The sequence below is a fragment of the Sceloporus occidentalis genome, unplaced genomic scaffold (assembly GCF_023333645.1).
Source record: "Sceloporus occidentalis isolate IW3139 unplaced genomic scaffold, rSceOcc1.0.p SCAF_39, whole genome shotgun sequence".
Classification (NCBI taxonomy): Eukaryota; Metazoa; Chordata; class Lepidosauria; order Squamata; family Phrynosomatidae; genus Sceloporus; species Sceloporus occidentalis.
The window spans coordinates 3,605,089-3,628,078 of NW_028317019.1; the positions used below are offsets into that span (position 1 = coordinate 3,605,089).

General features: G+C 43.8%; 1 protein-coding gene, 1 long non-coding RNA gene and 1 pseudogene across 3 annotated transcripts; all 3 read left to right on the forward strand.

Annotated features, from left to right (window-relative positions):
- Positions 1–22,990, forward strand: part of LOC149290427 (uncharacterized) — a 429,900-nt pseudogene that overhangs the window by 115,926 nt on the left and 290,984 nt on the right.
- LOC149290430 (uncharacterized) lies at positions 6,026–7,271 on the forward strand. Its single transcript, XM_089489296.1, has one exon. It carries the CDS (start codon positions 6,031–6,033, stop codon positions 7,006–7,008), a length of 978 nt encoding a protein of 325 aa, XP_089345422.1. The 5' UTR covers positions 6,026–6,030; the 3' UTR covers positions 7,009–7,271.
- On the forward strand, positions 16,660–21,587 carry LOC149290431 (uncharacterized). 2 transcript variants are annotated; one of them, XR_016277224.1, is made up of 3 exons: positions 16,660–17,107; positions 20,398–20,485; positions 21,386–21,587. It is a non-coding gene; the product is annotated as an uncharacterized LOC149290431 (long non-coding RNA). The 2 variants fall into 2 exon arrangements; XR_016277225.1 differs by lacking the exon at positions 16,660–17,107 and adding an exon at positions 18,204–20,172.

The following is a 22,990-nucleotide window of genomic DNA, read 5'->3' on the forward strand; positions in this document are numbered from 1 at the left end:
CCTGCCTACCTGATGGCTGACATAGAGGTCAAGCAGAGGGAGTTGAGCTCCAAGAAGAAGAGGCTGCCGAGGTGCAACAACTCTTTGGTAAATTGCCATCCTGATTATTAGTTTCATCTGGGTCACTGCTGGGCCAGCTCATGAAAGCAAGCGGAGAACAACTGTCCCAGTTTGGCAGAGGGAGTCCTGCTTAATCCTCTGTCACCTCATTTTTTCAGGGGCTTTGAAAATGACCCATTTCTCTCTCCTGCTCCCACTTTCCCTCTTCTCCTCAGTTCACTTCAGTTACTGCAAAATGTGTTCCAAGTTCAAAAGACGTGTGCAGCCCATCAACTCAAAAGAGGGAGAGGGGAGGAGAGAAAGGGGCAGGGTCTTACCCTTGCTAGGAGTCGGAAGCAAAAGCAATCTACTGTGTCCTTCCTCGCTTGTGCGATCTTCGTCATTAACAACATTGGCCATCTTGAACCCCTTCTGGTGTTGCTTGTCCACATATGTCTTGCTTTCCCCATCTGTGAAATGCTGAGGGATATGGAAGAATTTCTCTGAAAATAAATTGGGGATGGGCCCAGTGGCCCTCAAGCCCAGAGTACTCCCCAGAACTGTTTTTGAAATTAGGAGAGATATGGCTAAATTCACTATAATTCCTTGGTGACTAAATGTACTTTACATGTTAGGCTAATCAGTATCCCAATCAATCAATAATATCTAAGAAATGGTCTAAATTATATTGTTTATTATATTGTTTATTATATTGTATATTATATTGAAAGGATTCGAGACAAACTGGATCTCAAAGGCTGTAGCTTTTTGCTTTCTTGCAGAATTTAAAGTTTATTTCCTGGACTGAATTCTGAAGTGTTGAAATAATATTTGCGATGCACCATGTGCTTTCCTCCCCTTTTGCTTACTTACTCTCTGGATAAGGCTATTTTCTATTGCAGGTGACCTTTGCAGATGTAGCAGTATATTTCACCGAGGAGGAATGGAAACTGTTGACAAAGAAGCAGAAACTTACATACAGTTCTGTGATGATGGAGAATTATGAGAACGTGGCCTTTGTGGGTAAGGAACCTGAATCCATTGCCCTTTCTGTGAAGACTGAGGGCCCTTTCATCATTCACTGTCAGAGTGCTTTGTTTCCACTTTAGAATTATAGAATCAAAGCAACTTCCTGACAGTAAGGGCTGTTTGATAGTAGAACACATTCTTTCCTCGGAGTGTAGTGGAGTCTCCCTCCTTGGAGGTCTTTAAACAGAGACTGGATCGCCGTCTTTCGGGGATGCTTTGATTGAGAGTTCCTGCACGGCAGGGGGTTGGACTGAATGGCCCTTGTGGTCTCTTCCAACTCTATGATTCTATGATCAGTTATGAGTAATATCTATGAAGAGAAGAAAGGGGGACACAAAACCTGCTTTTTCTCTAATGTTTCTTTTCCATCCTGAGCTTGCTTAGCTCCATGATTGATTCAAGAGGCCCTTTGTTACCCAAAATGCTGGAGACTGGGGAGGACACCCGCAAGTGCTATGCTTTTAGGGGAATTTGGTACATAGCTCAATAGATCGAGATAGTTTTACTGGGGCAACAGTGACCTCTGGATCCCGCCCAGCTCTAGCAGGTCCTGAATCAAACAGTACGTCAGAGGCATTTGAAATAGGTTTTTGTGTTTTATTTAGGGGATACACAAAGAAGTATTAAAGCTCTATGTTCTTTCTATTATAATAAGGGAGGCCAATACATTCCAGCAGCTCTCCAAGTCTTTGTTATTAATATCTTAGCACAACTATTATACGGTTCTGAGATTTGTACTTTCAGTAGCTTTACAACCTTCGAGGCATTTCAAGCAAAAATTTTAAGAACAATTTTACGTGCCCCAAATTGTGTTTCGAATCCCATTCTCCGTCTAGAAACAGGGATGCTATCTGTTGAGGCGCGTGTATGGATATGCAAATTAAATATATGGCTCAAAATGTTTTTTGTTCCGATCGGTTTAGTGCCATTAATTCTAACAGACTCCTTTTTGTCCCCTGGAAGGATACACTGACCTTGAAACTCTTATCTCTTGGACTCTCACTATCTGAAATAACTCTACTAGGCTATGATAAAGCAAAATCTGTGATTTCTCAACGCATCAAGGATATTGATTTCCAGACTCATATAAGCCAACTGACTTTACACCCTGTTAGGGAATCCAGTAGACCTGGCAAATATGTGAAATATTTTGAGAATTTGAATGTCCCGAAATTCAGAAGAGCTTTCATGTCAGCAAGGTTTAACATCTTACCATCAGCAGTCTTGGAGGGCAGATTTAAAAAGATCCCTTACGAACACAGATACTGTCCTTGTGGCTCAGAGGAAATCGAAAATATTAATCATGTTCTCTTTGGCTTTCTTTGTATACGGAAATACGTGCTTTATATATAACACCAATTGTGTTGCAGTTTCCAGGCAGACAAGAGAAATTTTATACTAATTTTCTACTTGCAGATCAGAAGGAAGTTATAACGCAAGCAGTTGCACAATTCTTTGCAGCTGCCATTGCAAATCGTTAACAGTTTGTTAAACAGATGTAATATGTTATAATCTCAAAATCTGTATAGATGGCTTGATTTAACGGTAAGATTTGTAAAGGAGGAGGTATGGCCGTATTTTACCATACCATCAAACTAACCTAGTTGGGGACTAAAGTCTAATGAAGTTACCCCAATCAGTTGCATCTGATTAATGGCACTTTGTAGTTTAGCTCTTGCTTGGACAGGGGATATGACTGTGGTTTTGAACTAATATGTCTTGAATGTGGTACTCTATTACACAATATGATAGAGCTGTTTGTGAGGTGATGGCAGCCTACTCGTTGTCTGTTTACCTGATCGTGCAGCCCTATCCTTACTTTTTATCCTTACTTTTTAGCCTTACTGTTTATAAACTATCATTTGGTTATACTCTCCAATCTGCCTGTACATGAACCTATGTTGTGTTTTAAATTGGAATTTTGTAATTGTGCTGGCCAAATGGCTGTAATAAAGTTATATTATTTATTTAGGGGGAAAACAAAATACACAGACACACATACTATATATATATATATATATGTGTGTGTGTGTGTGTGTGTGTGTTCATGCGCACACACAAGATCTAGGAAGCAAAGGTGGGAGTGGTGAATAGATGTAAGGCTTTGTTAAAGGTATTTATTACCTATCCAGAGCTTTATTCCAATTGTTGGAATCGGGAGAGGTCAGTAGTTCCTGCGACAATTGGGGTTGGCGAGTGCATTGAGGTGCTTAGCCAAGAAAACAAACAGAGTGTCTGTAACTGGACTGACACTGAAGCACAGCAAGTTGGGCCTGATATTTATACTGAAATTGATGCTTAGGGCAGAAACTGAGGGTTCGGAAAGGTTTATAGCTCTTTAGAATATTTCCTGTGAGGGGAAAGCATGGCATGAACACGAATTGAATGCAGTGTGTGTTTGATGCAAATACCTCAGACAAAGACCACACTGCCTCTCAGGTCCTTGTTGGCTCTGAATTTCGATTGCGTTCACAATCCAATGTACACTACAATCTGAGGGTGACGCTCCCAGATACAGCTCAACAATAACATGGCAGAGTATGGAAGCAAATATCTAGATATAGGTATTGGCAATACACAGACCACTGTCCACACTTAAAAATAAGTCACACAGTAGATTTCATTCAAGTCCTTGGAGGTTCTTTATCTTGAGTTACAAAATAATACAAATGAATAAATGAATGATTTATTATGGCACATGGCCAGCTTAAAAAAAAGAAGAAGTAAAAACAAGTATTACAAAGAATCACAATAAGTAAACTGCATCCTAGCAATAAGGGTAAAATCAGTTCATAAAATGAAATCCTAAACCTTGCAAGTAAAAATTGTCCCAAATAACTTTGAGAAATATAGACTTAAAGCAGTAGACTGACTCTATGTCATAATTATTTCAAGATAGAATTATAGAATAATAAAGTTGAAAGAGACCGCAAGAGTCTAACCCCCTGCCATGCAGGAAATCCAAATCAAAGCATGCCCAGCAGATGGCCATCCAGCCTCTGCTTGAAGACCTCCAAGGAGGGAGACTCCACTACACTCCAGGGGAGTTTGTTCCACTGTCGAACAGCCCTTACTCTCAGGAAGTTCTTCCTAATGGTGAGTTGCAATCTCTTTTCCTGGAGCTTGCATCCACTGCTCTGGGTCCCTGTCTCTGGAGCAGCAGAAAACAAGCTTGCTCCCTCCTCAACATGACATCCCTTCAAATATTTAAACAGGGCTATCATATCACCACTTAACCTTCGCTTCTCTAGGCTAAACATCCCCAGCTCCCTAAGTCATTCCTCGTAGGGCATGGCTTCCAGAACCTTCACCATTTTAGTCGCTCTCCTTTGGACATGCTCTAGTTTCTCCACATCCTTTTTAAACTGTGGTGCCCAGAACTGGACACAATAGTCCAGGTCGGTCCTGACCGAAGCAGAATAGAGTGTCACTATTACTTCCCTTGATCTAGACACTATACTTTTATTGATGCAGCCTAAAATTGCATTGGCCTTTTTAGCTGCTGCGTCGCACTGTTGACTCATTTTCAACTTGTGGTCTATTTGGATTCCTAGATCTCTTTCACTCATAATTTCATTCAGCCAGGTGTCCCCCATCCTATATCTGTGCATTTCATTTTTCTGCCCTAAGTGCAATACCTTACATTTCTCCATGTTGAATTTCATTTTATTAGCTTTGGCCCAGCTTTCTAGTCTATTCAGGTCATCTTGAATTTCATCTTGTCCTCTGAAGTATTAGCTACTCCTCCTAATTTGGTGTCATCTGCAAATTTGATAAGTATGCTCCCAATTTTGTCATCCAAGTCCTTGATAAAGATGTTGAATAGCGCTGGGCCCTGGACAGAACCCCACTGGACACCCCACTAGTCACTTCTCTCCAGGATGAAAAGGAGCCATTGTTGAGCACCCTTTTGGTTCGGCCGGTCAACCAATTACAAATCCATGTAACAGTTGCCTTGTCTAGTCCACATTTTACAAGCTTGTTTGCAAGAATATCATGGGGAACTTTGTCAAAGGCCTTACTGAAATCAAGATATACTATATCCACAGCATTCCCTTCATCTAACAAGTTGGTAATTTTATCAAAAAAAGAGATCAGGTTTGTCTGGCATGACTTCTTTCTCTGAAACCTGTGTTGACTTTTTGTGATTATGGCATTGCTTTCTAGATGTTCACAGACTCTCTGTTTAATGATCTGCTCTAGAATCTTTCCTGGTATTGATGTCAGACTAACTGGACGATATTTCATGGTTGTTTCTGCATCAGTTTCAAAAAATTTCTGCGACAAATAATCACAGCTGCACAATATCTGGCAACTTCAACAGTTACCTGCTCCTAATAATGCAAATATTTGCAAGCTCTCCTCTCCAACTTCCATCAACTTCACCATCTCTTGTTCACACACCAATCCAATCCACACCGATTCGCATGTGAGCTGTATACTGTATTGGCTGTGAGTCATCTCCTGGAGCCAAACAGCATGAAGTGACCTCTGCAGTTGGTTTGCATCATGCCTTGGGCTCCGACTCTGTACTTTATGGCAGTCTCACAGGATATGATGCCACCTGTCAATCAAAGTATTTTTGCACATTTTTAATGGAACATTTTTTCACCAGTCCTCTGACTATCTGCTTCCACTGATTCCCTCAAGGCAGTCCCCATCTAGTCTCTTCTTTGCTAGCTGCTATAAGTAAGGATACAATCGTTCCATGGATTTAGGGTATCTGCAACAGGATCATGCTCGGGTCACTCACACCAACTTTATTAATTTACTGTCAAATAGGGAAGGGTAAATGGGGGCTAAATCTGGTTGTAACACCCTCCTCTCTTAACTCTGATTTTCACTTATCTGTCATTGTCCTTCTTTACAGAAAAACTTGTGAGTCAAGAGAGAGTCCACACAAGAGAGAAGCCATTCAAATGCCAGCATTGTGGGAAATGTTTTTCTTGGAAGTCAGTCCTAATGACACATCAGAGAGTCCACACAGGAGAGAAGCCATATAAATGCCAGCATTGTGGGAAATGTTTTTCTTGGAAGTCATACCTAGTGATACACCAGAGAGTCCACATAGGAGAGAAGCCATTCAAATGTCAGCATTGTAGGAAAGGTTTTTCTCAGATGTCACACCTTTTAGAACATCGCAGGATACACACAGGAGAGAAGCCATTCAAATGCCAGCGTTGTGGGAAAGGTTTTTCTCAGAAGTCAGTCCTAATGACACATCAGAGATTCCACACAGGAGAGAAGCCATATAAATGCCAGCATTGTAGGAAATGTTTTTCTTCGAAATCAGTCCAAGTGAGGCATCAGAGAGTCCACACAGGAGAGAAGCCATACAAATGCCAGCATTGTGGGAAAGGTTTTTCTCAGAAGTCACACCTTTTGGAACATCACAGGATCCACACAGGAGAGAAGCCATACAAATGCCAGCGTTGTGGGAAATGTTTTTCTTTGAAGTCAAACCTAGTGACACATCAGAGAGTCCACACAGGAGAGAAGCCATACAAATGCCAGCGTTGTGGGAAATGTTTTTCTTGTAAGTCACATGTAGTGTCACATCAGAGAGTCCACACAGGAGAGAAGCCATACAAATGCCAGCATTGTGGGAAATGTTTTTCTATGAAGTCATACTTAGTGAAACATCAGAGAGTCCACACAGGAGAGAAGCCATACAAATGCCAGCGTTGTGGGAAATGTTTTTCTTTGAAGTCAAACCTAGTGACACATCAGAGAGTCCACACAGGAGAGAAGCCATACGAATGCCAGCGTTGTGGGAAATGTTTTTCTTGTAAGTCACATGTAGTGTCACATCAGAGAGTCCACACAGGAGAGAAGCCATTCAAATGCCAGCATTGTGGGAAAGGTTTTGCTTCGAAGTCACACCTAGTGAGACATCAGAGAGTCCACACAGGAGAGAAGCCAAAAAAATCCCAGCAGTGAACTAATATTATTTTTGTAAAGAAGGAATACAGAAAATATATTTTCAGAAAAAAAGGTTCTTTTCTTGATTTTTCAATTCAAATCAACTATCAAAACATATATAAATTAGGATGAATTAATCTCCTCTTCTCTTAAAGAGTAGAAACAAGAACCAAGTAAAAATGGAGATTGGGTTTTTGTTTATCTAGCTCTATTTTTCTTTGCTGAAAGATTAAAACAGGAAACTAGAAGAAATGAAAATTTAAGAGGTTTAGAGACCATCTAGGAAGTATACATAGCTTAGAGATACAGAAACTTACTTGGCTTTTTTCATATATATATATATATATATATATATATATATATATATACACTTTGTATATTGTGTAAATATGTTTCAGTGTGTACTAATGTTTTGTTTTGTATGTCTTTTTAATGAATGTTCAATAATTTTTAAAAGAAAATATATTTTCAATGCAGCCGTGAAAAGGCCTTTATGATTTTGTTTGTAAGGTTTGTCTGTCCATATGTCTGTTTATGTTTTAAAGTTATATTTTGTTAAGTTTACGTTTTAATTGCTATTAGTATAGATCATTGCTTTGGGTTATAAACTTGGCTAAGGATTATGGGTTGTGGTATAGGTTACCTAGATGGGGGGCTGGGATTTGTTGCAGCTGGTTAGAATAGTTATGGGAATGATAGCTTTTGCAATGTTTGGGATGTTTGCTGAAGAAAGTTGGAGGCCAGCATTAAGAGAAAGGGCTAGTTTCTGGGAATGGCAAAGGGGTCTTGTTTCCTGTGGGGCAGAGACTGTGGGAATTGGAGGTGGGGGCTAGGTTTGGAAGAGGGTGGAGTTTTAGGTTTGGGGGTTGTAATGTATTCATTGGATTGGGGAGGGCAGTACTGGCTTAAACACCGAATTCCTGACTATATGTTCTTAATAAAGTTCTTTGTTGTTTCAACACACTGGACTCATTGATGCACAGAAGTTCTGCATTTGCACAAAATTGACCCTTTCTTCTCTCCTCAGCCCTCAGCTCCATTCCCAGCCATAAGAACAGAGGCAAACACACACATATTTATAGACAGACAGACAGACAGACAGACATCAGAGCAATATGTACAAAGCAGAGCCTTCCCAGCCTTTCCCTCCTGAGTCCAGCTCCGCAGCTTGGATTCCATTCTGGAACAAACAAAAAACATACAGCTTCATTTATATACCGCTTCATACTGAACTAACAGTGTCTGAGCAGTTTCCAATGATAAGCTAATTGCCCCCCCAAAATCTGGGTACTCATTTTAGCGACCTCAGAAGGATGCAAGCCTGAGTCAAGCTTGAACCCTTTCACAGGTATTGAACTCACAACCTTATGGTTTTGCAGTACAGGGTTTTAAACACTGTGCCACCAGGGCTCCTTCCTTTCTTCCAAAGGCCGACAGTGGAGTAAGCGGCAGCAGCAGCATGGTCCTTGCGGTCCCTGCGCATGGTCAGGAGGGGCCTTTGGTGGGAAATGTGCATGCACAGTCGCAGCCCCTGAACCTGCCGCCCTGACAGCCTGCTCTGAAGGAGGGAAGTGGGGAGAGCCCTCGTTCGTTCGAAGATTTGGCTGCAGGGTCTTCTGGAGGGGGGAAGTTGGGGGGGTTGTAAGAAGGAAGGAAACCCTGATCTCCTCCCCCAAAGAAAGGCAGGGGCTCTGCCAGTCCTCCTCTTCCTCCTCTCCCTTCCCTGCCCCCTCCTCGGGGGATTCCTTGGGGCCCAGGTACTTGGGGGGGTTATTATGAGAAAAGAGGGCAGGAGGGATCTTTGCAGAGAGGCATGGCCTTGGTGCCCAGGTACTTCAAAGCATTGGAAACAACATTATTTGGGAGGGGTGGAGTTTTCTCTGGGGGGGGGGGGATGGGGATCTGTCTGGAGGGAGAGAAGACCCAAATCTAGGCTAAAGTCAAGAGGAGGGAGATGGAGGGACCCCAAAGCCCCTTCTGGGGATACTGACACCCCCCGGCAACCTGGGAGCTAAGCTTATAGGCCCACAGTTTCTGGATTAGCCCCCCCCCCCACATAGATACCTTTCCCTTCAAAACAACCCTGTGGAGGAGGACCAGTGGAGAGACCCTCAGCCCCAGAACGTATGCCCCCCCACCCGGTTCTGGGACCATGCTGAAAGGGCCTTGGGCTCCCTTGAAGGGATGTATGTTAGAGAAGGAAGGAATGGAGTGAAAATGCCAAGGAAAGAAAAGCATAAAGGGAGTGCTGAAGTCGGGGGGGGGGGGGGGCATCTGGGACCTGACTCAGGCACCTCCCCCCCCCCCCCCCCAGAACTCATTATTAGAGCCTTCCACAGTTCACTTTGACAATTTAAATTACTATTTCACAGAGAACATCTCTCAGATAACAGCCGAATTGGATGCCGGCATTATTGCAGAGGCTATAGGTGATGTGTCCAGTGACTCCGTGAATAAGATCATACTGGGTCACTTTGAATCTGTGAGTACCAAGGATGTGGATAAGGTCCTTGGAAGTGTAAAGAAGACAATTTGCCCTCTTGACCCTTGCCCTTCATGGCTGGTCATCCAAGGAGGAGATGCACTTAGGACTCACCTGAGATATGCTTCTCTTAGGGAGGGCTATTTTCCATCTTGCTTAAAAGAAGCGGTGTTACGGCCGTTTATGGAAAAGCCCTCCCTAGATCCCTTGGACATGAACAATTACAGACCGGTCTCCCATCTCTCATTTTTAAACAAGGTGATTGAGAGGGCAGTTGCTCTTAATCTCCAAGTGGTCTTGGATGAAACAGATTATCTGGACCCATTTCAAACCGGTTTAAGGATGAGATACAGAATCGAAACTGTTATGGTCGCCTTAGTAGATGATCTCCTCTTGAATATCAACAGGGAAAATGTGATCCTGCTGGTGCTTTTGGATCTCTCAGTGACTTTCAATACCATCGACGATGGCATCCAGAAAGGTCTGAGGAAATTGAGGATAGGGGGCAATGCATTGTGGTGGTTCTAGTCCTATCTCTCAAGCAGATTCCAGATGGTAATGTTTGGGGACAGTTGTTCATCTAAAAGGGAGTTTAAATCTGGCTTTCCTCAGGGCGGCATCCTGTCACCAATGCTGTTTAACATCTGCATGAAACCACTGGGAGAGATCATCTGGAGGCATGGAGTGGGGTATTATCAGTACACTGATCAGATACTCAACTATACCTCTTCATACGCCAGGCCTCAGTGTCAACTAAGGAAGGCATCTCCCCTCTGAATGAATGTCTTGGGGCAGTAATGTGTTGGATGAGGAAAAACAGATGAAAACTGAGTCCAGGTAAAACAGAGGTGCTTGCTGTTGGAAGTCCTAATCTGGGTATGGAGGCTTGTCAACCGGTCCTGGATGGGATCACACTTCCACTAAAGGATTGTGTTCGCAATGTGGGGGTGCTCCTGGATCTGTCCATCCAGATGTCAGGTCAGATAGATGCAATGGCCAGGAGTGGCTGTTATCAGCTTCGGTTGATACGCCAGCTGTGTCCCTTCCTGGAACCTGAAGGAGCTGGTAACCTCACGTCTTGACTTTTGCAATGCGGTCTACAAAGGACTGCCCTTGCACCAAGTCCGGAAACTTCATCTAATTCAAAATATGGCAGACAGAGTGGTCACTTGAAGATCTAGAGGTGACCATATTAAACCTATACTAAAATCTCTTCACTGGCTGCCTGTTAATTTCTGGGCAAAGTACAAGATCTTAGTAAAGGCAAAGTACAAGGTCTAACCTGTAAAGCCCTTCATGGCTTCGGTCCAGCTTATTTACGGGATCGCCTTCTCCCATATAATCCGCCCCACACATTGAGGTCCTCTGGTAAAAGCTTACTATTAAAAACTAGCAAAGACAGCATCAAAGAGGGCTCTAATAGTTTGACAGGACAGAATCTAGATAGACTCTCCCTCCAAACAAAAAGTATTTCACACTTCCACTTTCTCTCCTTTCTGGATATGCTGATGCCTCAAGGGCTGGATTATAAAGGTTAGCAGGTCAAGGTTTCTATTTTATTTTTGATAAACTATTATTTTCAAGGTGCAACTTTATAAATGGTTTTATATATATATATATATATATATATATAGAGAGAGAGAGAGAGAGAGAGAGAGAGTTATATATATATATATAGTTATAGTTGTTATAGTTATAGTTATAGTTTTAATGCCTTTGCATTGTTTTGAATTTCTGCTGTTTAAAATTTGTTATTATCCACCTTGAGTCTCTATATTGGGAGAAAGGCTGGATACAAATAACTAAATTAAATAAACTAGAGATCCTATGGAGATCTTAGAGTTTCTTGGTTTAGATAGCCCCTCCACCAACAGAGACGGAGACTTCAGAGACTTGATGAGTCTCTCCAGAATTCCTATGGGCCAATTTTGGCACCTGAGGATACATCTCTTTTGCCAAACATAGCACTTTGATAACACGAAACTTTCTCGGTCCAACACAATCCTGGGATTTCTTGTTTCATGAGGTACAACTCTCACTAGAAGTTAGCTCACAAACTTTGTTCTCACTAGAACTGCACTAGGGCTCTCTACCTAGCAGCCAATTCTAAGCACCCCATTCACCAAACTACAATCCCCAGGATTATATAGGATGGAAGCACAGCTGTTAATATGGCACCAAACTGCTATGATTGGGAAGTATGACTAGGCCTTTGGTTGCCAACTTTCTGGTGTCCCTCCATCTCTCTAGTAAGGTTGTGAATTCAGGATTGTCTTAGGTCCCATGGTTTGTGAGCTAAAACCTAGGTCCTGGGGCAGCTCATGCATAAAGTACCAACTAGAATTGCTCACATCTTGTCATTCAAATATATTCCATATACTTTTCTGTATGGAAGTGAAGAGAGACATGTATGCAGAGTAGTGAGCCCCTGTAACACCACAGCCAACCCATAGACTACTGCAATCTTTGCCAGTTGAAGCAACCAATGAATTAAACCTTGCAAATTCTAATAAGCTACTGCTCTTCCATATGAGCTGGAGATTAGTGCAGAGCCCTTTCCTCTTGACTGGAGCCCCAAAAATGGAAAAGAGGCACAATCGTCACCTTCCTGAAAATGATCCCTGAAAACTGGAAGCTCAATGCCAAGCCCTGATGTAAAGCCCCCCTACTGCTCCATGCAAAAAGGGCAAGGAAAAACACAGGTTACAGGAGAAGATCCCAAATAAAACCTGATCCTTTCTAGCCCAGGTTTAGATCCTGGGGACAGGGAGGGAAATCAGAGTTTGACTCGGGAGTCAGTGCATGTTGTGTGTGTCGATATAGGGCTAGATAGGAGACAGAAATTCATCTTCAGCATCCTTTCTCATCGTCACAACCAGTTGAATTGTAGCAACACCTCATTTATGCTAAAACTGATGCTTCCGTAATTGACACTGTCCTTCAGATTCTATAGACTCAATGAAGAATACAGGATGCTCAAAATAGGGCAGAGGTTTATGTAATGTTTCTGTAACGACAAGATACTTTCAGACCAAGAACTTTTTAGCAGAAGTAGCATAAATGAAGATTATAATAGAGCTTTACAAAATACAGTAGCCCCTCCCAATTCATGAGGGATCCGTTCTGGACCCCTCGCGAAAGTAATGACTCTCACATATTCAAGTCCCATAGAAAATAATGGGCTGTACACCTATGGCACCAGGAGGGGAGGCGTATGCAGGAGCATGCCGTTTTATTAATGGTCGCCTGTCGCTCCCGCGAGGAGTGAGGCTGCGGATACTAAGTCCGCAAAAAGGGAGTGACAACTGTACAACAAAATGTATGAAGGCTGCCTCTCCAAAAAAATAAATAAATTCCTATTTAATTTTTTAATTAAGTCTTATCAAATAATAAATTTATAAACAATCAAAAACGTACTTTCAACTGCTCACATTTCTACACTTTCTCTCTAGTGGATACCTCTAAAGGTATAAAAGCAAAGCATTTCACACATTTCTTTGATTTCTCCTCAGTTTCTATTCTCTGATGAGTCTCAAGTTCTTCTATAAAAAAGGGCAAAGACAGAGAAGAGTCATATCAGCATTAAGAGAGGAGGGACGCCTGGGATCTACTATGGAGCTAAGCAAAGGTCATCTAGGAAAATAGATGAGAGATAAAGTAGTTTCAGTGTCCCCTTTCCTTCCTATCATAGATATTAGTCACAGTTGCTAAATGGAACTCCTTAAAATGTTGGAAAACAAGGACTTGAGCTGGTTCACACCAATTACTTGAACCAGTTGAACCAGGTGTCAGAACCAGGATGGGAAATTTGGATTCTTCCATAAATGTTGGTGTATAATTGGATTCTTCCATATTTGTTGTTGGAGAAAAATGGAAGAATCCGAACTGGATGTAATTATATGGTTTATAGAAAATGGTAGAGGTGTTATATATTTGGAAAAAGGGGTTGAGTGAAGTTTGTGGAACTGGATGTTGGGAAGGTTAATTCATTGAGTTTGTGGAGCTGGATAGCGGAAGGATTGATTCCTGGAGTGAACATAATGTGGAGGGAAAGGAATGGGACCCATAGCAAGCAGCTAAGCCTCACTCGCCCACATGCCCCCTCCTCGCCCCCCCCCCCCCCTGATGGGAAAGCTGAGAAGGGGAAAGGGTTGGTTTGAGTTAATTTTAATATATATTATTTGGCCAGATTGCTTGACTGGGTTTATTGGTACTTTGGTTGAATTTAAGGTTGCAAAATGGTGGGAGCAGATGGGAATTATCTCACTGTTTTGGGGAGGTTTGCTGGGAACTTGCTGACCATTCAGTGGTTCTCAAAGCAACATATTTGGGGGGAGATTTTGGATGATGAGGTAATTAACTTGTCAATTATATTTTTAGCAGGAATAAAATACCCAATAGATCTTGTTGTGGGGTGGGATGTTAATTGGGGATATAAAATGGTCAAATCTTTATTGTTATTTAGATCTGACTATAACGCCACGAACCGTGCCTTTTATGCAATCTCTTTCTTTCAACAAAGTTTTGAGTTTAGACTCCTGTTCTGAAATTTGACTTTGTTGATGAAGACTTTGTTAGACTTGCTTCTGACAATCATTAACAAAGCCAAAATACGAGTAAAAGGAGTGTCAAGTAGTAGATACTCTAAGGAGGTATTTATTATTGATAACGAAATATAAGTAAAATATGTCATACAAGATATTAAGAATCTTGCAGGTGCAATATTTGTAAGTATATAATATTCAATTCATACAAGCTATTAAAAAATAGACCTAAGCGTCCAATTCTGAGACTAACTTCCAAGATCCACTCTTTAACTCTCTCTCTCGATCTCCAACTGACACAATTCCCCCAACTGTCTCTTGGTCTCTCAGGCCTTATATCTCCTTCTCACGGAAGCTTCCAGAAGAACCTTCATCTTGCTCTCTGATTGGTCAAGAGAGCCTTCCGTAGCAGTGATGTCATTCTGCATTTGCATAAACCTCCATTCACTGCCTGAAGAAGACCTCCATTGACTGGAGCCATGTTATTAAAACAACAACAACCCCTCTTGTCCTTGGAAGAGATTTCCAACGATGCCTTGCTTCCCAGCTGGGAAAAAGAGGAGAATTCCAGAGGTTCCCATTTCCACTAAGATTAGGAGCTCCCTAATTTCCATGGAAGAGGTTTCCTAAGGCATGTCCCAGGACAGAGGGGGGATGGTGGGTTCATCGTGGGCGAATTACCATTTGTCAGCTGAACTTGGGGCTCAGGGTCCCTAAGAAGAGGAGGTGCCCAGGCCCCCCCAGAATCTCCTCTGAGCCTCCAGGAGAGCAAAATTCAGGGAAGGGACAGTCTGCAAGGGGCTCAGAGTCCATTAGGGCAAACCATGAGGGCCCTTTCCCAAAAGCTGGCCAGGATTGGTTTCAGGGGCTGGCATTTTCCTTTCAGAGGACCATCAGGATCTCAAAGACCACTCCCCATTTTGGATTTTGTTCCTTGACTGTGCTGCCCTCAGTGGAGACTTGCTTGCTCCTAAGGTGCCATGGAGGTGAGCATGGAACGTATAGGGAAGATGGCTTTTGCAGTCTTTTCCACCATTGAGCTTACTTTGTGTTGTCTTCAAGCCTGTCAAAAGAGAGCAGGAAAGTAGTTGGGGGGAGAAAGCAAAGTCCCACATTTGCTCCCATAAGCTCCCCCTGAAGCTTTTCCCAGCATGCCCTAGTCCTCAGTCTCCCTCCCAGGCTCCTCTGTTTCCTAGAGAGATGGAAACATTCAAGGGAGAGTCTTTGGGAGTCAAGCCAAGCTCTCCTCTGCTTCCCCAAGGCCTCCTTCTCCATCCGCTGCTGCTCTTTGGAAGGGAGACATAGGCCTGTTACAGACTGCCAAAATAAAGCTGCTTCGGGTCTCTTTGAAGGTATGCTGTTTAAATGATGCATGCACCCTAAGAATCCGGAAGCTGCACCAAAGCTGCGACTCTTAGGACCCATGCGTCATTTAAATAGCATACCTCCAAAGAGACCCGAAGCAGCTTTATTTTGGCAGTCTGTAACAGGCCATAGACTGCTCTTGGGAAAGTTGCTTTTGGAGGGACAGGGACTCCCAAAACTCTCAGTCTGGCTCTAACATTGAGTATGTGAAATATCTGCAATGAACTGGGCAAAATGTTATGTCAGGAGTGGGGATCCTGTGGCCTTCGCTCTGTATCCCCATCAAGAAAAAGACTGAATCTCCATGACTGGTGCTATGTTTCATACTTTTGGGATGGGCAGCCAGGAAAACAGAATGCTTGAAAGAGTTCAAAGGTTTATTGGATGGAGATAGAAGTGCAAGATGCCTTAAAATCATATGTTCTGAATCAAAAACAGCATCAAAGGGGCTCTAATAGTTTTACAGGACAGAATCTGGATAGACTCTCCCTCCAAACAAAAAGTATTTCACGCTTCCACTTTCTCTCCTTTCTGGAAATGCTGATGCCTCAAGGGCTGGATCCTAAGCAAAACAGAGATAAGGTTTGAACTGCTGTGCAATTCAGAGGTCAAGGTGAAATATAAACATTGGCTTACCTGGTGAGATGTTTGTTTTAAGCGATGGAGACGAAGGCATCCTTGATGTATGGGTTAGACCCTGTGGCTCGCTCTAGGTCAGGCAGGAAGTAGACAAAACTTTAGAGGCGTGTCCACAGGATAGGACTAACCCCCAAAGCAAGTTTCAGTTAATGTAACAGCCTAGAGAAGGAAAGTTTCTAAGAACTCTCAAACAACTAAGAACCAAATTTTAGGGCATCTGAAAAAGACCCAGTAACCAAAAAACTGTAAACGTCCAATGTGACGAGAAAAAACACTAATGGTTGACCTCAAAAACTGGGTGCCAGGAGATCAAGACCAATCAGAGGGAGGGGAGGATGCCTTCGTCTCCATCGCTTAAAACAAACATCTCACCAGGTAAGCCAATGTTTATTTTTCCAGCGATGGAGAGAAGGCATCCTTGATGTATGGGATATGGCATAGCTCCCCAAAAATAAGGGTGGGTAGAAGAAGATTGAGTTAATGAGGTACTACAGCCTGTAGTACCCTTCTTCCAAAAGTCGCCTCAGATGACTGGAAGGAGTCCAGGCGGTAATGTCGGACAAAGGTAGATGTCGAGGACCATGTAGCTGCCCTGCAGATCTCTTCTAGAGAGGCATTAGTGGAGAGTGTTTGCGAGGTTGAAGCACTACGTGTAGAATGAGCGAAAACAGTTCCAGGAAGAGGCTTTGTAGAATCTGTATAACACATGGATATGCAGGACCTGATCCATCGAGAAAGTGTAGAAACGGACACCTTTTTTCCCATGGAATTTTTGTGGAACGAGATAAAAAGGCTGTCAGTCAAACGGAACCTTTTAGTTCTATTAATATAAGTGCGGAGAGCCCTCCGAACATCCAGTGTATGCCAGGTCTTTTCCAAGTCTTTTTTGGGTTGAGGGCAAAAAGAAGGTAGGATGATATCTTGGGACCTGTGGAATGTAGAGTTTATCTTGGTTATAAACGTTGGATCTAGTCTTAGCAACACAGAGTCTTCTCTGAACACGCAGAGCTCTTTGCGTATGGACAGGGCGCCAAGTTCTGAGACTCTCTTGGCCGAGGTGATGGCTGTGAGGAATAGAACCTTCCAGGTAAGGAATTTTAAGTCTATGTCTTTTAGTGGTTCAAACGGAGCTTTGGTAAGAGCCGAAAGTACCTTGTGTAGGTCCCAGTTAGGGTATCTGTGTACTGTGGGAGGTCGGATGAGAGTGGCTGCTCGAAGAAACCTTCTGACATAGTAGTTGTTGGACAGTTTGTTAGCGTGTTTTTGAGGAAAAGCAGACGTGATGGCAGAGACCTGTCTTTTGAGAGTGTTGGGCTTAAGACCTTTATCAAGTCCTTCTTGGAGGTAAGAAAGTAGAGAGCTCACAGATGCCTTGAGTGGGTTAAGTTTGTTTAGCTTACACCAACGGGCAAATGATCTGAAAGAATATTCGTATATTCGTCTGGTGGAAGGTCGTCTAGCATTGATGATGGTGTCTATCACCCTAGACGTGAGCCCTTCTTTTATCATATTTCGGCGTTCAACCTCCAAGCGTGAAGGTTGAGCCAGGCTGGATCTGGATGGTGAAACTGACCCTGGGATAGAAGGTCTGGGCGAAGCGGGAGCTTGAGAGACTCTTGAGCCATTGTCAGGATCTCTGAGAACCATGGTCTTCTTGGCCAGTATGGGGCTATTAGAATTATTGTCGCTCTTTCTTTTCTTGCCTTTTTTAGGCACTTGTTGATCATGGACGTTGGAGGGAAGGCATATAGAATCCCGTCTGGCCATGGGGCATGTAGAGCGTCCATTTGTTCCGCTCCTTGAGTTAGGAACCGAGAGAAGAAGCGTGGCAGTTGATTGTTTATGGGCGATGCGAAGAGATCTACCAGGGGCGTTCCGAGCTTGTGTGTCACCATGTGAAAGACTTGGGGATGTAGCTGCCACTCTGACTGGTCTATGTCCTGTCTGCTGAGCCAGTCGGCTCTCGTATTTAGAGTCCCCTTGATGTGTTCTGATCTTATCGAGAGGAGATTTGTTTGTGACCACTTGAAAAGAAGCTCTGTCTCGCTCATTAGAGACTTTGATCTTGTGCCTCCTTGTCGATTTATGTGGGCTTTTGTTGACACGTTGTCTGTCCGAATCAACACTGGTTGTCCTTTGACCAGGGATGAGAATTGTAGAAGAGCCAGGCGCACTGCTCTGAGTTCTAGGAGATTTATGTTGTGGCTTTGTTCTTGGACGGACCATCTTCCCTGTGTATAGGAGTTGTTGAGTGTGGCTCCCCAGCCCCGCAGACTGGCATCTGTCGTCAGTTGTAGTTCTTGAGGAGGCCAGAGTGGCCGACCTGTTTTGAGATTGGGAGAAGTCCACCAAAGGAGGGAGTGTCTGACTCTGTGAGGAAGTATCAGTCGTTTGTTGACCTTTGAGGATATGTGTTTTTGGTGAGGAAGGAGAAACCACTGAAGAGGCCTTGAGTGAAATCGGGCCCAGGGTGTGCAGTCTATCGTTGATATCATTAAGCCTTGTAATCTCGCCAGGAGTAAAAGGTTTGTCGAGTGAGAGCGGGACACGAGGTTGATGGTCTGACGAAGTTTGTTTATTCTTTCTGGTGAGAGGTATACCTTGCCGTGTAGGGTATCGATGATCGCCCCGAGGTGGAGAATATGTTGGCAAGGCTCTAGGTGGCTCTTCCCACGATTGACCAGAAAACCATGTCTTGTCAATGAGGATAGGACCAGATGGACATCCTGACGGCCTTGTTGGAGTGATGGTGAGCGAATTAAGATGTCGTCCAAATAAGGATGGACGTGGATTCCCTGTAGTCTCCAATGGGCCACCAGCGATATCATGATCTTTGTAAAAACCCGAGGAGCTGATGAGAGGCCAAATGGAAGGGCCTTGTATTGGTAATGGTTGTGGTGGTAGGAGAATCTCAGAAATCGGCGGTGGAGAGGGTGAACAGGAACATGAAGGTAGGCTTGAGTTAAATCTAGGGAACAAAGAAAGTCGTGAGGTCTGATGGCCTCTAGGATGGTCTTTAGAGTTTCCATACGGAAACGACGTTTTCTGACAAATTTGTTGACCCATTTTAGGTCCAGTACAGCCCTCCATGACCCGTCCTTTTTTGGCACAATGAACAAAATAGAGTAGCAACCTTTGTACATTTCTGAAGATGGAACTTGTTCTATCGCTCCAATTTGTAGTAGGTGATCTATGGCTTGTAACATCAACTTGTGTTTTTTGTGACGTTGAGACATCGGTGATGGAACAAAGTGGTCGTGAGGAAGGTTGTAAAAGTCTATCAGATAACCGTGTCTCAGTGTGGTGAGAACCCATTTGTCTGCAGTTGAGGCTTCCCAAATGTGGGCGAAGTGTAGAAGTCTGCCGCCCACTAGGTGTGGCGGCCAGTCATTCTCTGGGGGAATTACGGTTTTGTTTGGAGATAGATGGCCCCTGTTGTTGGTTGGAAGAGTTGTTAGGCCTTCCGAATCCTCGGGAGTGGTATTGTTGTCGGCCATATGGCTTTCGGTCAGACCACTGATTTTTGTTGGACCTAGGGTCTCTGGAACGAAAGGAAGATTGATTGTTTTTGTATGAGCGAAAGGAACCCTGTCCCTGGCGAAAGGATCGCTTTTCATCTCTTTTGGGTAGTGAAGGTAAGGCTTTTTTCTTGTCCTTGGTTTCTATGAGGACGGGTTCAAGTGCGTCTCCAAATAGTTTTTGTCCGCTGAAGGGGGCCATGGTGAGGTTTTGTTTGGACTTGGCATCAACCGTCCAATTTTTTAGCCAAATCTGTCTCCTTACTGGGACAGATGCTGCTTGAGCCCTGGCACTTAGTTGCATGATGTCAAGAGAAGCATCAGAAGAAAAAGCCAACACCTTGAGAAGTTTATTGATGCCCTGGCGTAATTTAATGTTGCCCTTAGGTACTTCTTGGATAAGGTCTCTAGCCCAAGTAAAAGCGGCCCTGGAGAGAATGGAGACAGTAGATGCAGCCCTGATGGCTGTGGAGGAGGCATCAAATGATTTTCTTAAGGCCGAATCGGCTCTTTTGTCTTCGTGGTTTTTTAGGGCATCGTCTCCATCTTTGCAGTAGACCGCGGATGTGGTCAAAGCTGCAACGGGAGCATCAACCAAGGGGACTTGGAGCTTTGACATGACCGATTGGGGAAGGTTATAAAATTTTTTGAATGATTGAGGATTTGGTCTGGCTGTGGCTGGCTTAGACCACTCTTCCCTAATAACCTTCATAAAATCTGAAGTAAAGGGGACCTCGATAGAAGGGGGCCCAGGTTGTGGGAAGGAGTCGCCCTTTCCCTGGGGAAGGTCTGTGTCTTGAGTTTCAGGGATGGTAGCATTTATAGGCAATTCAAGAGTTTTTATTGCTTTTTTCAACAGGATTTGAAAGTCCTCTTGGGGGAAAAGTCTGCTGGAGGAGGGTGTGGGATCTTCTCCATCATCATCATCAACAGATAATTCGTCAAGGGTGAGTAAGCCCTCTTCACTGTGAGATAATTTGTTTGAAAGGTCCTCTGCATCATCCTCATCATCAGCAGAATGCAGAATAATGGAGGCTTTGGGCCTTTTTGATTTGTGCTGTTGGCCAGTAGGTGGCGCTGGTCGCTTAGTTTTTGTCTTAGCAGCAGCTGCAGAGGAGCCCGGGAGACTTTTCCCGCCCTTTTTGTGAGGCTTGAGGGCAGTTTTTCTGGGGGTGAATTTTCCCCTTTCAGAGGGAGGGATGGAATCCAGGGAAGAGCGGGCAACTGGAGAGGAGGAAGAGGAAGACCTTGTCCTGGTTGGGGCTCTCTGGGCAGAGGCAGGGATGCACTGGGCTGGAGCTGGCTGAGAGGTAGGGAGGGAAGGCTGTCTCCTGTGGTCTGAAATGGTGGCAGTCATCCCCAGAGAGAGGGGAAGGGCTGCAGGACAGGGCTGTTGGCCAGATAAAGCTGCAGCTTGGAAGGAGATGAGGGAAGCAATTATGGAGGAGAGCTCCGGTGGCAATGCTTGCAGCGGGGGGGCCAGTTGGGTGGGGGTAGTACTCACACCCTGTCTTGAGTCCTCCAATGTGGCCTGGGTCCGGTCCTTTTGCTGGAGGGTGCAGTGGGGCCCCTGTAGGTTCGGAGACGAGGGTTCTCCCTCCTCCGACCTGGCCCTGGCAGTCCTAGCAGCAGGCTCCTTGTCTTCATAGGGGCTGAGAGAGTGACTGGGTTGCTCTCTAGCCAAGTTCAGGGAATCACAGGACATGCCTGGGCTGTCCTCCTGATCCCCAGCCCCTGACATCGTTGTTGGTCCCCTGGCAGTCCAAAGAGACAGGAGAGGGGACAGATAGGAGGCAGAGGCAAAAGGAACAGGAGAGAAATAAAGTTGTTGTTTTTGTTGTTGAAAGAAATAGAGGAGGAAAAGCAGCAGAGCTGATCTGAAAGCGTCTGACCAGAGCAGAGGCAGAAACGAAACTGAAACTTGCTTTGGGGGTTAGTCCTATCCTGTGGACACGCCTCTAAAGTTTTGTCTACTTCCTGCCTGACCTAGAGCGAGCCACAGGGTCTAACCCATACATCAAGGATGCCTTCTCTCCATCGCTGGAAAATGTATATGGTTTTTTTCAAGGTGTAATTATATAAATGGTTTAATTTTAAAAAATAGTTATAATTTTAATCCCTTTGCATTGTTTTGAATTTGTACCATATTAAATTTATTGTTAGCCACCCTGAGTCCCTATATTGGGAGAAAGGATGGATGTATATAAATAAACTAAATAAACTGGAAATCTTTTGAAGATCCATGGGTTTCTTGGTGTAAATAGCTCTCCACCAATAGAGACAGAGACTGAAGAAGCCTATCCAGAATTGCTAGGGGTCATTTTTGGCACCTGGGTTGTATCTCCATTGCCCAAACCTAGCACTTAGATACCATGAAACTTAAAGGACTCTGTCCAACAGAATCCTGGGATTTCTTATTTCATGAAGTACTTAAAATTATATAGCAACTCTCATGAAGGACTGCACTGGGGCTCTCTACCAAGCATCCAATTCTAAACACCCCATTCCCAGGTTTCTGTAGGATGGATCCACAGCCAGTAACATGGCACCAAACTGGTACAATTGGATAATATGTACAGGACTTTGGTTGCCTACTTTCTGGGGTCCCTCCATCTCTCTTATAAGGCTGTGAATTCAGGTCCTGAGGTTTGTGAGCTAAAACTTAGGACATGGGGCAGGGCCTCTAGCGATCTCATTCAGCCTAATGCATAAATTACTAACCACAGTCGCTCACAGTTTGTCGTTCAAATCTACTCAATATACTTTCCTGTGAAGAAATGAACAGAAAAAATTTTAAAGGTCTGTTCCCAGATCAAGGGGAAATGAGAGAATTATTCTTTCTCACTTACTTGGAGAGACAGGAAAAAAAACGTGAAGTCAAAGGCTTTCATTGCCGGCTTCCATAGATTTTTGTGGGTTTTTTGGCCAATGTGGCCACGTTCTAGAAGAGTTTCTTCTGACGTTCATCTTCAGAGATGCCAGCCACAAATGTTGACGAAACGTCAGGAAGAAACTCTTCTAGAACATGGCCACAAAGTCCCAAAAATCCACAAAAAACTAAGGATAAAAAGCATTTAATTTAGCCTCCTTCTTTCTAGCCAGATGGCGAATGCAGAGTATAGTAGTCAGCCCTTGTACCACCACAACTGAGAGAAAGCAAGAAACTAAACCAATCCATAGACCCCTGCATTTTTTCTAGTTATAGAAACCAATGAACTAAGCCTTGCAAATTATAATAAGCTACTGCTCTCACATCTGATCTGGATGTTTGCACAGAGCCCTTTCCTCTTTCCTGGAATTGGGCTCCCTCCAAAATGGAGAAGAGGCAGCCTCATCTCCTGTCTGAAGATCATGCATGAAAACTGGAAGCTCAGTGCCAGGACATGATGTATCGTATCTTTACTGCCACGTGTAAAAAGGGCAAGGAAAAAACACCTGTTACAGGAGAAGAA